The following is a 14871-nucleotide window of genomic DNA, read 5'->3' as shown; positions in this document are numbered from 1 at the left end:
TATTGAGCAACATCTTGCCATTATTTGAAATTTGAGGCTTCCCAAATCGTTCCCTTGACGTTGCCGATGTCTATGTTCTTATCTACATGCATGCGCCAGCCTTTCAGGTAGTTACCTACAGCACGTTCAGTGCGCACAAACTCTAGATCGACAACTCTGTGCTGATGCAACAGTTCGACGAGTTCGGGCTTCCTCATACGGGAATAACCCGCCAGCCCCAGCTCTCGGGCTTCTTGTTTGAGTTCTTCTAGCGTGGGTCATTGTACAGGGGCGTGCAACAGTGCGACTAGCCTGGCTTTCCTCATACGGGAATAACCAGCCAACCCCAGCTTGGAGTTTGAGTTGTTTCACCGTTGGAGGGGGTTGTATGTCTAGTAAGCTAAACAGTTGGGTTTCCTCAATTGGGAGTACCCCACTACGCCTCGTTCTCTCGCAATATGCTTGAGCTCTCGGACAGTAGTCATTGTTATACCAAGGTGTATACAATCTCTAATTGGGTGTTCGGTACCGAGTAAAAAATTAAGCGCACATATCATTCACCACGAATCTAGTCCCCTGCCCAGCGCTATATTCAGAATAACCGTATCGATTCTGGGCTCAGGATAGCTTTCCCATTTTACTATTTCCAGATCGTTGGGGATACACGTATATATATTGGCTGATTCAGTCAATATTTGTTCTCTGAAGACATCCAGCTTTGTAGTAACAATCATTTGAAAGTTGATGTGCCCCAATTCGTTTATTTCCTCTTCGAGTTTGCTAATGATCAGAGGTCTGATGTCATCAATACTGCATTTACTTGGAAACACCAACCAGCTTCTCAGGCCAAAACTCGGGGGTGGAATTCGAATGAATTGAATAGCAGGCATTATTATACCTAGGTTTACACAGTCTCTAATTGGGTCACTGGCTAGGGAAGGGAGGTAATTCCTCCTATCCTGAGGAGGCGCCTACATTCGTTTATGTAGTCCTTTTTCCTCTCGTAGATAAGCTGGTGCCGGATGACGTTTGCCCAGTGGGCTTTACATAAACAGTAATCGCATTTAACCCCACACATGGATACCACACATGGAGCACGAGTAGTTCGCGAAACACCTCCTGTGGAAACAACAGTACCCCTCCATCCTACATTTCCTACCGCAGATCTCGGTTTTCCCCATAAGCACGTACTGACATCGATACGGGGCAGGTCTCATTGTATACTCATATGTGTACCTAGTTTAATTCCTTTGCGATCAATGCAGTCGCTGCTAGGCCTATCATGATGAAGGCCAATTCTCGATCCTTTTGTCCCGGGCTGGGTGTGTAATATTGGGAGAGTGTGGGTTCCTGGAGTGGGGCGAGCTGTTTGCCTGTTAGCAGGTAGTACTCTTTCACGTCGTCGTCGACGTCCTTGAACGTTCGAAAGGCATGGTTCTCACGCTCGAGTCGTTCGTTAATGTAATCAAGTCTCTGCATACGTTTCTTCCCGTAGGCCGGCGACCACGGTGGCGTGGTATGATTCGTTAACGAAAGTTTCTCCATCAGACATGATGTATATGATATAGAAACATATATTTAATTACAACATAATATGCGGGTTTACCTTTACTCGTGCCTGTGGGGCTAGGGCTGGGGTTGGGGTTGGTCCTTGTGGTCTATTATAAAGCATGAAAACCGCGGCAACCGCAGCAGTTGCGCCTACAATCCATATATAGTTACTCTTATGTTGCTTGGCTAGACCGCCTTTTAGGGTTCTTCTGCTTGGGGGGCGGTGGGGTAGCCTAGTGGTTAAAGTGTTGGCTCGTCACACCGAAGACCCGGGTTGGAATCCCCACATGGGTACAATGTGTGAAGCCCATTTCTGGTGTTCCCCAGCCGTGATGTAGCTGGAATATTGCTAAAAGCGGCGTAAAACCAAACTCAGTCAGTCAGTCAGTCTTCTGCTTGGTGACTTGTACTGGGGCCTCCTGTGTCGGGGTTTCCTCTGCCTGAGTCACTCGCTGGGCAGCATCCATCTTGTATACTATTACTATTATTATACCCCTCTTTAAATTGACAATGCTTTGCCGTGATGATCGCCGCTGTCACTGGGGCTAAGAACATGCCATATTAATGGTACAGCAGGCAGCTGACGGCGCTCAAAGCGTGTTGGATAAAGGGGTCCTTCTCCAGGTCCTCCCACAGGTAAAGCTGGCGTTCCGGGGGAATGGGGAGGACATACGATGCTATGCCGGTGTAGATCTGCGTCATGGTCGAGCCTATAGTCTTCGTCATCTCGGCGCCGAGCGGGCTCATCGGTGGGTAGTTTCTGGATTTTATCTGGAGCATAGTCCCCAAAGTATTGTTTGGCCTTGCCGCCAACCGCCAGCCCCATTAGTTTCTCTCGCTTGTCATCATCAGGCAGTATCACTCGACTATCGCCCTCAACCAACAGTTGTTCGAGCAGTCCGTTGCACTCCATCCTATCATGTAACAAGCGATTCTTAACTCTTATGATATAATAACCGATACAGCCAAAACACAGCGAGATGAAAGTTAAATTGCACACGATGAGTACTTCACAAGCCATATAGAATAGTAACTTTTAATTGTTAAACCATTGCTCAGCCATTGCTTAGCAATGGCTTAGCATTGCTTAGCACTTCATAAGCCACGTGTTGGTCGGTCTTGATTACACGAGCTTAACGCGCTTAGTTTCCTCGCTAGCTGCCTTTTCACTTGTTCCGCTCAGATGTGCTCATCACGCCGCTTTCTCTCAAATATTTCTCGAACGAATCCCCGTCGCTGTAGTGAATAAGGCTACCCATCGCGTCTGTTCCCTGAGGTCTTTCAGTACCGAGTTGAACTTCTCAAGTCATCACCCAAACGCTGTGCTTTGCGTGTCGGCCGGAGAAGGCTAGATACGATAGCATGTCTCTCTTTTTGTTATCTCTTTATTAGCGCTGCAGTCGTCCAGGATAAACAGCGTCGACTCCCCTTTAAATTTCCTGTGATAAGCTTTCAACCAATCCTGCAGACGTGTTCCCGTGTCGACCAAAGATCTTTCCATGTACGGTTTGTTGATGTGCAGAGTAGGGCACATGATAACGACATTGTAGAAGGTATCCCGGTAGTAATTCTCCAGCATATCCAGCACGAAAACGGTCTTCCCACAACCAGTCTGCCCGCACACTATGGCGCAGTGCGCATCGCGAGGTAGATCAATAGATGGCTTGCACGAATCTCCCATTGTCTATATTAAGCTGCGAGTCCATAATCACGTACAGATATAATTTCAACTTGCCCGCGGGTTGAGCCTTCTTGGTAATCTGGATGGCTATCCCATCGCTGCCGTTGTCGACGCTGCGTCGCTTGCCATGTAATTGATCGCCATCCGCGGATCGCATGTCCAACCATAGCATGTGCCTGTGGGTCAGGTATTCACCGATCTGCACGGGGCTTAGATCCAGGTCCTTGATGACATGTTGGTGCCGGGTTGGTAGCTTCGTTATCTCGTCCCACTGCTGGTGTGCCCTCATACCAGCGCTGAACAGCTGGTTGGGCATGCCCTCAATGGTCACTTCCACATTCGTGATCTCGGGGTTGAAAAACTTCTCGCTGTCCCTTCGGAAGGGCTCGTAATGCTCAACATGAACGATCAGGATGTCTTTCATCAATCGCGCCGGCACATTTAGGTTGATATTCCACACCGTGTCACTCTTGTCCTGATTGATTGTTCTATGCCGCAGTATGCAGTCGTACAGGACGGCCACTTTCCCCGAGTACTGGTTTCGAATCTGACGGGCCAGCTCCGGGCTAGTGACCATGTTGAACTCCAGAGAGATGTTGTCGATGGCATAACTGGCTTCACAACCGTTTGGAGTACGCACGACTCTGCTGTAGTCGTTGAACGTGAGCTCAGATTCAAAGCCTATCACCCAGCTGCCTGGTAAAACGGGCGCGCGCCCAGTGAGCAACTCAAAGTCGAAATGGCACGCTGAACCTGTTCCGTGAGGCAGTGGCGATAGCCTTTTCACCCACCGAGATCTTGTCGAGCTGGTCTTGCATGAAGCCGTACCCGACGCACAACCTTAGTCGACTTGTTGATGCCTTTGTACACGTCGTTGACGTGTTCTCCTCATCACTTTTCAGAGGTCACCGTAGCAGTAAAACACGCCGCTGTCGCCGATGCTCAGCACCTCGCGTTACTGGATCTTGATGGTGGTTTTCGATAATGGCCCGATCTACGTTCCGCACCAGCTCGCATTTGTCGTTGTCGGAGGTCAATGTAATATTAAGCGCCAGTCGAACTGCGTGCGGTCCGCGATGAGGTCGTTTCACCCAGGTTAGGGGAATCGAACCAGCAGCTTTGGTTCTGGTCTATCTTGCTAGGATTGTTGGTGATGGTCACCGACTGGCGCCGCGGCTCTAACGCCTAGAGGCTCCCTTTAGATCTCCTCGAAAAGGTCTAGCTTCCTACCATATGACATTGTTATATACATGAAATATATAAGTTTAACATAATTAAATATGGCTGAAGGTTACGATGACATCCAGATGGATGATATATGGGATAATAGTGTCTACTGCTCGAAGAGGAGGAAACCTCGTTCTCACAAAGCAACCGAATTCTGAAGCAGGCACGCCAATCGGTCACTATGACGAGTTGAAGTGTAAACACAACGCTTGAGCCGTTGGGATGAGACTATTCCAAGTTCACCCTCGTCGGTAATTACGGCATGCTGCGATTGAGGGCTCACCCCAAGAGATCAATCTCTTCGAACAAACGCATGAGAGGAACCGCGCTGGTTCTGTCGAGTACTCATCAATCAATCACCATTGTGGGCAACTGATCAGCGATGCACTAAACCTCATAGATTATCGGCCCAAGCTTCCCCCGAAGGCCGTCCAAGATCTGCAAGCAGCCAGGGCCGAACTCAACGATGAGCCCCAATGTGCCATCGATGAATTGTTGGCCACCTATCATAACAAACCCTTACCCGGGTTCGAATTTACCGTTCAGGAACTGCGGGGGCTGGACAAGGCCATGCAAACCAAACGGAGGACGAGTCTCTGAAAGCCACAATTGAGGAACAATTACGCAATTTGGAAGAGGAAAGGTCGACCCGGCTGGAAACGGCGTCCTCCTTCCGAGAACAGCTTCGATCCCAGATCAGCAGCGTGCGGGAAACCATCGATCGAGTCCTCTACCAGGACACCACGCTAGCTGACAGGATCCGAATCCTCTTCCAAGAGCAAGGGATCACCATCGCCAGCATTCTGACGGCATTGGGCTTCATCATATCAACCATGGTCGTATCGCTGACCCCCCAACACCAAGTGGTGGCGACGTCAGAGACTGGGTGAGAAGACACCTGAAATCCCTTGGGGAGGCCCTGGCTAAACTCGCAGGTAAGGCTGCCGAAGCCCTGCCCGGCATCCTGGGTAGCATTATCTCGTGGTTACTTAGCACTCTCTCGAAAACTGTCACGTGGCTCGGACAATACCTGTGGGTATCCATCGTTGCCATGGCCGGGCTGGTGTACGTAGTCACTAAGGAATTTTTAACTAAATGAGACCCAAACGGTCCATACGGTCATCTCGCCATTCATTACTCGACAGAGCAAATTCTGGCCGAAGTAAACCTCGTTTCAGTAGATCATCGCTGGCTTCTTTCACCAGTTTTGGCCCACAGTGTATGGGTTTAGGAACGAGGTTGGAGAATGCATGGAAGAAATTACCCGAACTAACATATTGTGATTCATAAAGTTTACCACTGTATCTTTTCGTAATGCTTTTACGGAGAGTCCATCACTGTACGGAATACCCAACCCGTGGTTCACTCCCGGTATACGCCAATCCGTTTTCGGATCGATTCCGAATTCACCACAAATCCGTTCGTAAGCATGCCGATCGTGCGGATTGTTTGATACATCCCGCTTTGTCCTGTGGAAGCGAGCTGATCTCTTTGAGGATACTGCCTGACCTGGTAGTACACGCGAAACATGAACACAGACCTACTCAGCGCATCACGCCGAGTTTCAGTCAATATCAAGCCACACCCTGGTGTAGCGCACCAGACGGCGAAATTGAGTTGATTCTGCGAGAACTGCATCGGGTTGTTGAACCAAGCGTGGACTGCCTTGGCGTTCACAACGAAGCCTATACCGATCGAACACATCGATGAACTGGGCTCCGAAGTACAACCCAGCCACGTCGACCATGATCTTCATATTCATGAAGTCCATCTTAGGGTAAAACACTCCCGGGGTGTACATTTTAAAAGAATTATATTATGGTACATATACTCTAATATGTACGTGACACTTCAAGGGAAAACAAGCGGTGAGGCCGTTCAGCTGCTGCACGCTATCGATAATACGTCGGGTCACCTCGAAGTCGCACTCTGCGATATCACCTACCTGCCGCAGTAACAACAAGCTGTTCATCAGTGGCGTCCGCAACCACATAACTGGCGGCTACTACAGCGTGCTCGCTAAGCGGTTAGCGAAATCTTCGAGCTTGTGGGAGCGAACTCCAAGATTAATGACTCAAAGCGGGTGCGGTCGTGTTAACCAACAACAGAGAGTAAAACCCATTGAGGCTCAGCCGACCATTGGCGAGGACACTAGAGACTGCACGTCGAAATAAAACCCACAATGGCGGTCACGGGTGCGGTTACCGACCTAGTTCCCTATCGCGAGCTGTGCATTCATCTCGGCCAGCTGAGCACGACGGACAACATTCAAGATGGCCACCCTTCCACGCTGTTGAGAGCCGTACCGGTGAAGACGGAGAAGTACAACGACGCAGAACCCAGTCGCTTTTCACCGCCAGCAGTACAAGAGGTTAACTCGGGGGCACTATCCCGGAGTTGGTAATATCAGTGTTAGATATAAAGCATAATCCTGTTAATATAGGATACCTCAGCATAACGCTGCACATAAGATGACTAGTGCACAAGGACCCGGAAGGGTAGAGATGCGTCAATGTAGGGATCTCTGACGTCGGGGACACATGCAGGTTCGGCGTCCCCGGAGTAGAGGGTAGACTGTACTTACAGCTTAAAAGCAGCATTTTACAAATGCGTTGAAGTCCCTCTGGTAGAACCCTCAGGTGATATAGGTCGATACATCAGGGGCCAGCCAACACCGCTCGACCTAGTCCACATCGGTGATGATAGATGGTCGGGTATACCCATCGCTCGGTGGCAAACTGTTTTGAGAGCACGACCGTGATAGCCCGGGCAAGCCATATACTGCCTCTTCACCAATCGACACAAGTGGGTGTTGTTACCCTCTCGAGAAGTAGGATTGGTTTCTCAACATTAGTCTCGGCTCCCCCTACGATGTTCACGGAGAACAAAGACAACTACCTAAACAAACTTGTGAACAACAGAACCCTGCTCGTGGGCTTACGCCCAGGCGCAGAGACGTGGCGGTAGTCATCAGCCCACTCGAAAAGTATGGCAGCCCACATGCTATCGTAAGCCCGGGCAAAATGTGGCATTGGTGGTGGTGTCTGAATTCCGAAGGCGTGGTCAACATCCTGGGGAGTCTACCAGTGAACTCCACGCTGGCCATCCAAGTCTACCTAGGTGAACCACAGCCCGAAGTCGAAGTCGTGAAGGGGATCAAACTCCGGTGGGTGAAACAACACCAGTATCACGTTTGCACTGTTTACGTGCGGGTGGGTGTCAACTTCCACACCAGTCTGCAGGGGGTTACCGTGACCGTGGAAGACACGATATCACTCACCAAGATATTCCTACCCGACAACATACACCTCATGGGGGTGAAGTGCACCCCTGAGAAGTTATCAGAAAAACAGTTGGAAAGTCTCTTTGACCAAGGATGGCCATATCACCGAAATTAAGAACAACGACGAGATCAAGGTCCTGGCTGAAGCAAAGCTGAACACGGTAAGTGACCATATCTCCACGGCACTCACTGACAGTAAAGTCTCCGAGGAGGAGTTTCATTTGGTCCTCTCTGAACTGGCAATGACCAGTCATCGCCGCAACGTCAAAATTAACAACCTAGGAGACACGGAGGGGTTCGATCTGCCCGGCGAGGAAGACGCCTTGTACGCCCTACACTTGAAAGACAACGTTTATAGGCGCGTGTGTGTGGCAGACTTAAAAGAACCCTAATGGTTGATCAATATAACCCTCACCGCACCTTACGTCTCTTTGACTAAGGATGGCCATATCACCGAAATTAAGAACAACGGTATCCTGCTCGTGAGTTTCACCGCGGGTCAGGATATAACAGTTGAACAAACACAATGTCCCACGGGCTACATGTTATATGCACCATTTAGGGATGCACATTTAGGGATGCAACTTATACGCTGGCCTACCATATTCTACGATTATGTCCCCAGGCTCCACACTCATCATAGAAGTCTTTTTATCAGCCCCCCTGTATGAGGTGAAGTGGGAGGGGCCACCCTGGCGCCTTTTACCTGGGGTGGAAATAAATTGGCCACATACACATATATTTTTGAACTACCATTGTCGTATCATCATACGACGGAGCTCGGACCCCTCACTGGGGTTGCTGCCCCCCTAAACAAGCTCCGATCAAGTTAGTATAGAACAAAAGTTACCTATTGACCTTTCCTTTTTGCACCTACACAAGGCACTAGGCCTTACAAGCCTCAAGTACATTGATCGCCTATTAAATGGAGACCAATTAAAAAATATCTTGAAGTATATATTATACGCACAGGATGGGGCTGTACCCAGTCGTAGAAGAAGTAGGGAAGACACCTGAAACCGTAGACGGGTTCTGTTTGAGGCAGTTACATGACATAAAACGCAGACTAAAGCAAGACCGCGACAGACGGGCAGCGTTATGCAAGAAGTACCATAGAGCTTTCAATGTCGTGGACGGGGCCGATACCGCCCTTATGACAACCAGCATGGGATTAGGGGCAGAAGGTGTTGGTTTGTTGACCACCATCTTAACCGCACCCATAGTGCTGGGCAAAGAGATAACAGCTGGGGTGTCAGGGTTGATGGGGTTGGTGTTTAAGTTTGCATCCCGCAGACTGCATCATAAAGCGTTGAAGCACGACGAGATCAAGGTCCTGGCTGAAGCAAAGCTGAACACAGTAAGTGACCATATCTCCATGGCACTCACTGACAGTAAAGTCTCCGAGGAGGAGTTTTGTTTGGTCCTCTCTGAACTCGCAAAATATCACAGAATGAAACAAGAGATTCGGTCCAAGTCTCGTAAGACTGCTGTCAGCGAAACCGAGAAAAAAAAGTACATAGAACAAGGCATACAACAAACCCGGCAAGCCTTCATCACGAAGACCAAAGAGCTCATAGGCGATTCACATTAAACTGTTTCCTCGAGGTCAACACGACATAAGGTGATCACATTAGCATCACGTGATCAGGAAAGTGTTGGTTCGCCATAGTGACCAGGAAGTTAACTGGGGAATCAAAGAGTGGTATATAAAATAGCGGAGAGAGATAAGGGCCTGACAAAAGCTTTATTTCATAAATGAAGCTTTACAGAGTCTTTTGTTGGAATTGATCTCGTACCGCTATTGTATATACTACTCACAACTGTCAGATGACACATTTCAATACCGTGTGTGTCCTCCATGGGCAGCCAAGCAAGCCCAGAGTCTGCCAAGCATTGACAAGCACAATCTCCGAATCAAAGCTTGTGGAACGGCTCTCCAGTGAAACTGCAAAGCTTGTGTCAACTCAGTCACAGTTTGGGGAGGATTCAACTGACGTCTCACATGGCGCCCAAGTTCATCCCACAAATGTTCCATCAGATTAAAATCAGGTGATCGCGAGGGCCAGTTCAAGACATCCACATTGTTCTGATGCAAAAAGTCCTGTGTTACCCTAGCCGTATGTGGCCTGGCATTGTCTTGTTGGAAGACGAGGCGATGTCGACCCATCAATGGCAGAAGCACTGGTTGCAACACGTTGTCAATGTAAACGTCGGGCGTTGAGGTTCCCTTGAAGAACAACCAAGTCAGGCGCGGAAGTTGACGTTAAATGCACCCATACCATAACTCCACCACCACCAAAGCGATCACGCTCAATGACACAAAGGCTGACGCAAAAGCGTTCATGATTACGGCGATAGACACGTAGCCGACCATCAGGGAAACTGGCGTTGAAATGTGATTCATCTGTGCAGATGATACTGCGCCACTGTCTAGCACCAAGATAGCCTCCAGCAGCTGCCCAACGTTGGCGATTTGGCGTGTGTATGGGTGAGGATCTGTCCACGATAGGAATTAAGCGACATCGGATGTGACGCATTGTCCGGTCACTGATGGAACGTCCTCTGCTTCCTAACGTGGCATTTGCAGTCTCGTGCAGACCTGAAGCGATTCGAAGATGACTAACGACGATGTACCCGATCTTGCCTTTGTGGCGTCACACGGCGCTCGGGCGAGGATGGTCTTGGACACTTCCTGTTGCCCTATGTCGTTGCTGTAGCCTCGAAATGGTCGACTGGAGGACGTGGAAGTGATTAGCAGCATCTCTCTGTGTTTGGCCAGCATGCAGCATTCAAACTGCTTGGTTCCTTTGGGCGTTGGTCAACCATGGCATCGTGAATGTGAATGAAAGCCATTTCTCAACCTGTGCTTTTATGGGAGTTGAGTGTGCACATTGCACGTGCACCATGGTTTTCTGTTCCTCCAACTGCATTGTCATCGCATATGCTCTTGGGTGCGGTTGGTAGCAAAGGTACTGTAAGTCCCCATGGTCCCTAGTATGGTGATCTACCTTCAGTTGTTGGCGATCTATAGCCCAATTTTACATTGTATTGTCCAGAAATAATGTTCTACTTTTAAAGATATATGTTAGCTAGTTTTAACTCAATCTGTGATAATCTAGTGGTTTTACTGTTCTTCGTTGACAGGGTTTTATATATTATATGTATGTATTACAAATTTAGAACTAGTTTTAGTCACGATATGGCTGAAATATTGCCGATGTGACTTTAAATCTTAACTCACTCACTCACTCACTCACTCACTCACTCAGGTGCGTTTGAGATGTCACGTCCCTGTGATTTGAAACCGGGGATTCGAACCTAAACATCAGAGCTGTGCATTTCTTAACCATATGTTTTCACCATATTGTAGTTTTGGAAACATCAACATCTCTACAACGGACTTAGAGTAGAAAGTCCAATATGCGTTTTTAACGCCTCTCAGTATAGATTCTTACACCATTAACAAGCTCAAAGTGACTTTAACCAAATGACAAGAAGTATATATGCATAGTATGTTTTGGCAAATAGCAGATTAACATTAACAACAACATGTAATTGAATAACAACTGGTGCATAATTGGGAGAGGCCAGATGGGAACTAAGAGCAACAAATGGAACTGGGGATGAAGCCAATACACAAAGGGGGATTAAGTTGTAATAAGTTGGCATATCAGGGCCAGTATTGTTTACTGGCTTCATCACCAGTTCCCATCTGTCCTTTCCCAATTATGTACCAGTTGGTATTCAATTACATGTTGTTGTTAATCATAAAGTTGTATGTTTCATTTTCAAATGAAAACTTAACGTCAATACTATGTCCTTTGACGATAGATATAATTTCTAAAATTATGATATCTCACAGTTTCATGAAATTTTTGGTTGTTTTTTTCAAGAGCAGTTTGGAAAAACCTGTCAGCAGCCGAAAGACCTAAGGCAAGCATATTTTCGGGAAATACAATATTGTTCAAATAACAATGAATTTTTTTTAAATAGTTCACTTGATTAACTTGTTGTGTTGTTTATATATGTTTCTGATTGCAGAGGTCAGGAAAGAGCTAAATGTTGAAATACCGTTGTGCCAACATAAGACCAACTAAATCACACCGTTGGGCCAAATATGGGCCATGGTTTGGTACAAAGGTCAAGAAAGTGCTAAATGTTGAAACACGATAGTGCCAACATAAGGCCAACAAAATCACTACGTTGGGCCAAGTATGGGCCACCGTTTAGTGTGAATTTTCATTTGTTGGCCCAGCAATGAGCCAACATGATGGGCCACCGTGGAGCCGATGAGCATATCCAAGTGGGCCCATCGTCAGTTTGACAACCATGGGCCAACTAAACCGGTGATTATGGGTCAACAATGGGCCAACATATCAATGCTATCTGGGGTGCTATCTATCCTGAGGAACCCTCAAGTGTTTATTAGATTGAAAAAAGCTACATTCCTAGCTCAATGTCTTTACTTAATTTTGTACTCTCGAAACATAATGTGTAAATAAAGACTTCTTAATATTCCAACCGATTTCTGAAACATACTAAAATCTAGTTCTCACCCCTAAGTGGCATGAATATCAACAGATATTTGATCATTATTATCTTGTTTCAATTTTATGGTCAAAGTCTACCAACCATTTGGAAGATCATTTCAAGAACAGGACCCATGATGCTGAATATGGCCAGATGTTGAAGCATTCTCCAGGTAAAGAACATGATGTCCAGACTCAGTATCACTCTCGCAGCTTCATACACATCACTCCTAGTGGTGTCCAGATGGACGATGGTCATCAGAATAGCACCCACCAGGAAGAACCCAAGAGAAACACAGTCCAGTATATTCCAGTAGTTATCAAAGAAATACGTCTTCAGTAACGAGCAGAGCTTCCACGAGCAGCAACACTGGCATTTGTCCCTGCAACACTTGCACTGTTCAGCCGGCTTGCTTTCCACAATCTGGAATTAAACCTGATACATTAACATTTATTGACCTTCTTGAAAACCGTCAAGATCAAGAATGACACCCTATGCGCCGTATGGGAATACCGTGTTGTGCACGTGCAACATGTGTTTAACGATGGTGTTCAAGAGAAATGGCGGTGCGTTCATAAGATCTCTGTCTTTGAAATAAATGTTAACGCTTATAATTCCAATCCTTACTTTATTTGAAGAGTATACTTCTCTCCACTAGGAAAAGCGAGAAAACCCTTTCCTTGATAATGCGAAATATCTGTGAACAAAACAGTCGCCTTTAACATTCCAACTTTCTTGTTTCTTTCGATGTTTATGAATTACAGTCAAACGCGAAATGGTCAACGCATCCTGACGCACCGGGATTCAAACACATGCAGAAACAAGTCAATTGTTCGCCTGATTAACCAGGGCAACATCTGATACAAGTGAAGATGAGGAATTGCAGAAACGTTTTGAAAGCTTTACTTAGGCCATCAGTGCTGTAACTTCGATCACACAACAATTGAACATATGGAACGTATGGAGCTCTTTGAAATCTTAGGAAAAAGGGTAAATTCGATTGTATCCCACAAGGTTTGAAATCCGTACTGCGGGTGGTGTATGAACATGCACGTGCAAATTGTGAGTTGCAGTCAGTTAGTCGAAGACATATGGTATAACTGGAATCGTATAATGGCCTCTGCTGTTAGTAGATGTTCCTAAAAGAGACGGACTATTTTCGCTCTTATTTAGATCAGTTTTAATGACAGAAAGTGTACATCAAATCTCATACTGACCTGTCTGATCTCCTCCCAAACAAACGTGAACCACCACCAGGCCAATATGCCTTCAAGAACTGAAAATTCTTCATTCATTTCAAACAGTAAGGTGTGACCGAAGATAACCAGGAAACACACGGAGAACAGCTGTGGTGAGAGAAAACAAGCTCCTATCCATTTACATCCATTTGATCCATATGATTAATAACAAGAAGACAAAGTCATCAATATCCCCAGCAATGGCAAAATACTCTTGATGAATATGTGATTTTTTTGGGTGTGTATATAGCAGTGAGTGAGTTTAGTTTTATGCCATATTTAGCAATATTTCTGCTATATGCCAGTGGGCTGTAAATAATAGAACCTGGACCAGATAATCCAGTGATCAACAGTATGAGCATCGACCTTTATAATTGGGATACAATGATATGTGTCAACCAAGTGACTATAATGCAGAGTCCATCGAAACGCAAAAATGATTACAATCTGAAATCCAAAACTATCAAAAGGCAGCTGTTCACCACCAGACCTATCTTTCTGCCAAGTTTGGGGAAGAAATATTGAACTTTTTAAAGTTCTGCTCCGGAAAAGACAAATCGGCGGGGGATAATGATAAATAAAATAATATATATAATACAAGAGTTCTAATACAATTAAGACTTTTTGTGGGTAGCCCAGTGGTTTACATGTTGGCTCCGGGTCAACCTCCGGGTTCACACATTCAATCACTTATAATCATTCGTGCGTTACCAAGTTCAAACTGTATGTTGTTACTGGAGCTATCGCAAGTCGCTCTTAAAGCTTAGCACAGGAGTTTCATGCCTGAAATGATACAGAATAGGATGAAAATGTACTAAATTTATTGGAAAGGAATAATTTTTCATTATTTTCTCAAATGAATCATTGTATTGTGATTTTTGGTAAAAGCTCCAAAATGTCCACGTTTCAATCATATGCAAAGAAAAGAAATACTCACTCTTCGATATTCAGCTGTTTACGTGGTCTGTAAGTATCCTGAAAAACACATATATTCAACGTGTTTTCTCATTGTACATGTATGCATTGATGACCAATGCTACTGTTTCAATGTATCTCTTACACATGTACATTGATATCCCTGACGTATGTACAGTGATAATATATTATCGATAATAAATTACCATAGTGAATAGTATGAATTATTCATAAAAATCAATAAAGCAGAATACCGAAGGGTGTATAAGGAGTAGGGTAACCCAGTGGTTAGTCGTGTGTTCGATCCACGCCGAAGACCCAATATAGGTACAACGATGTGATGCCCATTTCTGGTGTCCCTCGCCATGATATTGCTGGAATATTGCTAAAGCGGCGAAAACCTTACTCATTCACTCACTTTGCTCATAACATCAGTCAACGCTCTCGTTAGATTCAATCATAACCAT

General features: G+C 46.2%; 1 protein-coding gene across 1 annotated transcript in view; it reads right to left on the bottom strand.

The window, feature by feature from the left end:
* LOC124269065 (transient receptor potential cation channel subfamily M member-like 2) overlaps positions 1-14226 on the bottom strand; it is a gene marked incomplete at its 3' end in the record, with an annotated part of 44722 nt that extends 30496 nt beyond the window's left edge. The window contains exons 1-3 of the mRNA XM_046704079.1: positions 14201-14226; positions 13469-13597; positions 12354-12674 (exon numbers count right to left, since the gene is read on the bottom strand). Coding sequence (XP_046560035.1) covers positions 12354-12674; positions 13469-13546 — 399 coding nt within the window. The remainder of the gene's footprint in view (positions 1-12353; positions 12675-13468; positions 13598-14200) is intronic.
* Between the last annotated feature and the right edge of the window lie 645 nt (positions 14227-14871).

Source organism: Haliotis rubra, unplaced genomic scaffold (assembly GCF_003918875.1).
Source record: "Haliotis rubra isolate DU_JTF1 unplaced genomic scaffold, ASM391887v1 Scf1416, whole genome shotgun sequence".
NCBI lineage: Eukaryota > Metazoa > Mollusca > Gastropoda > Lepetellida > Haliotidae > Haliotis > Haliotis rubra.
The sequence above is the reverse complement of the archived record's forward strand: the minus strand, read 5'-3'. Positions and strand labels throughout refer to the sequence as shown.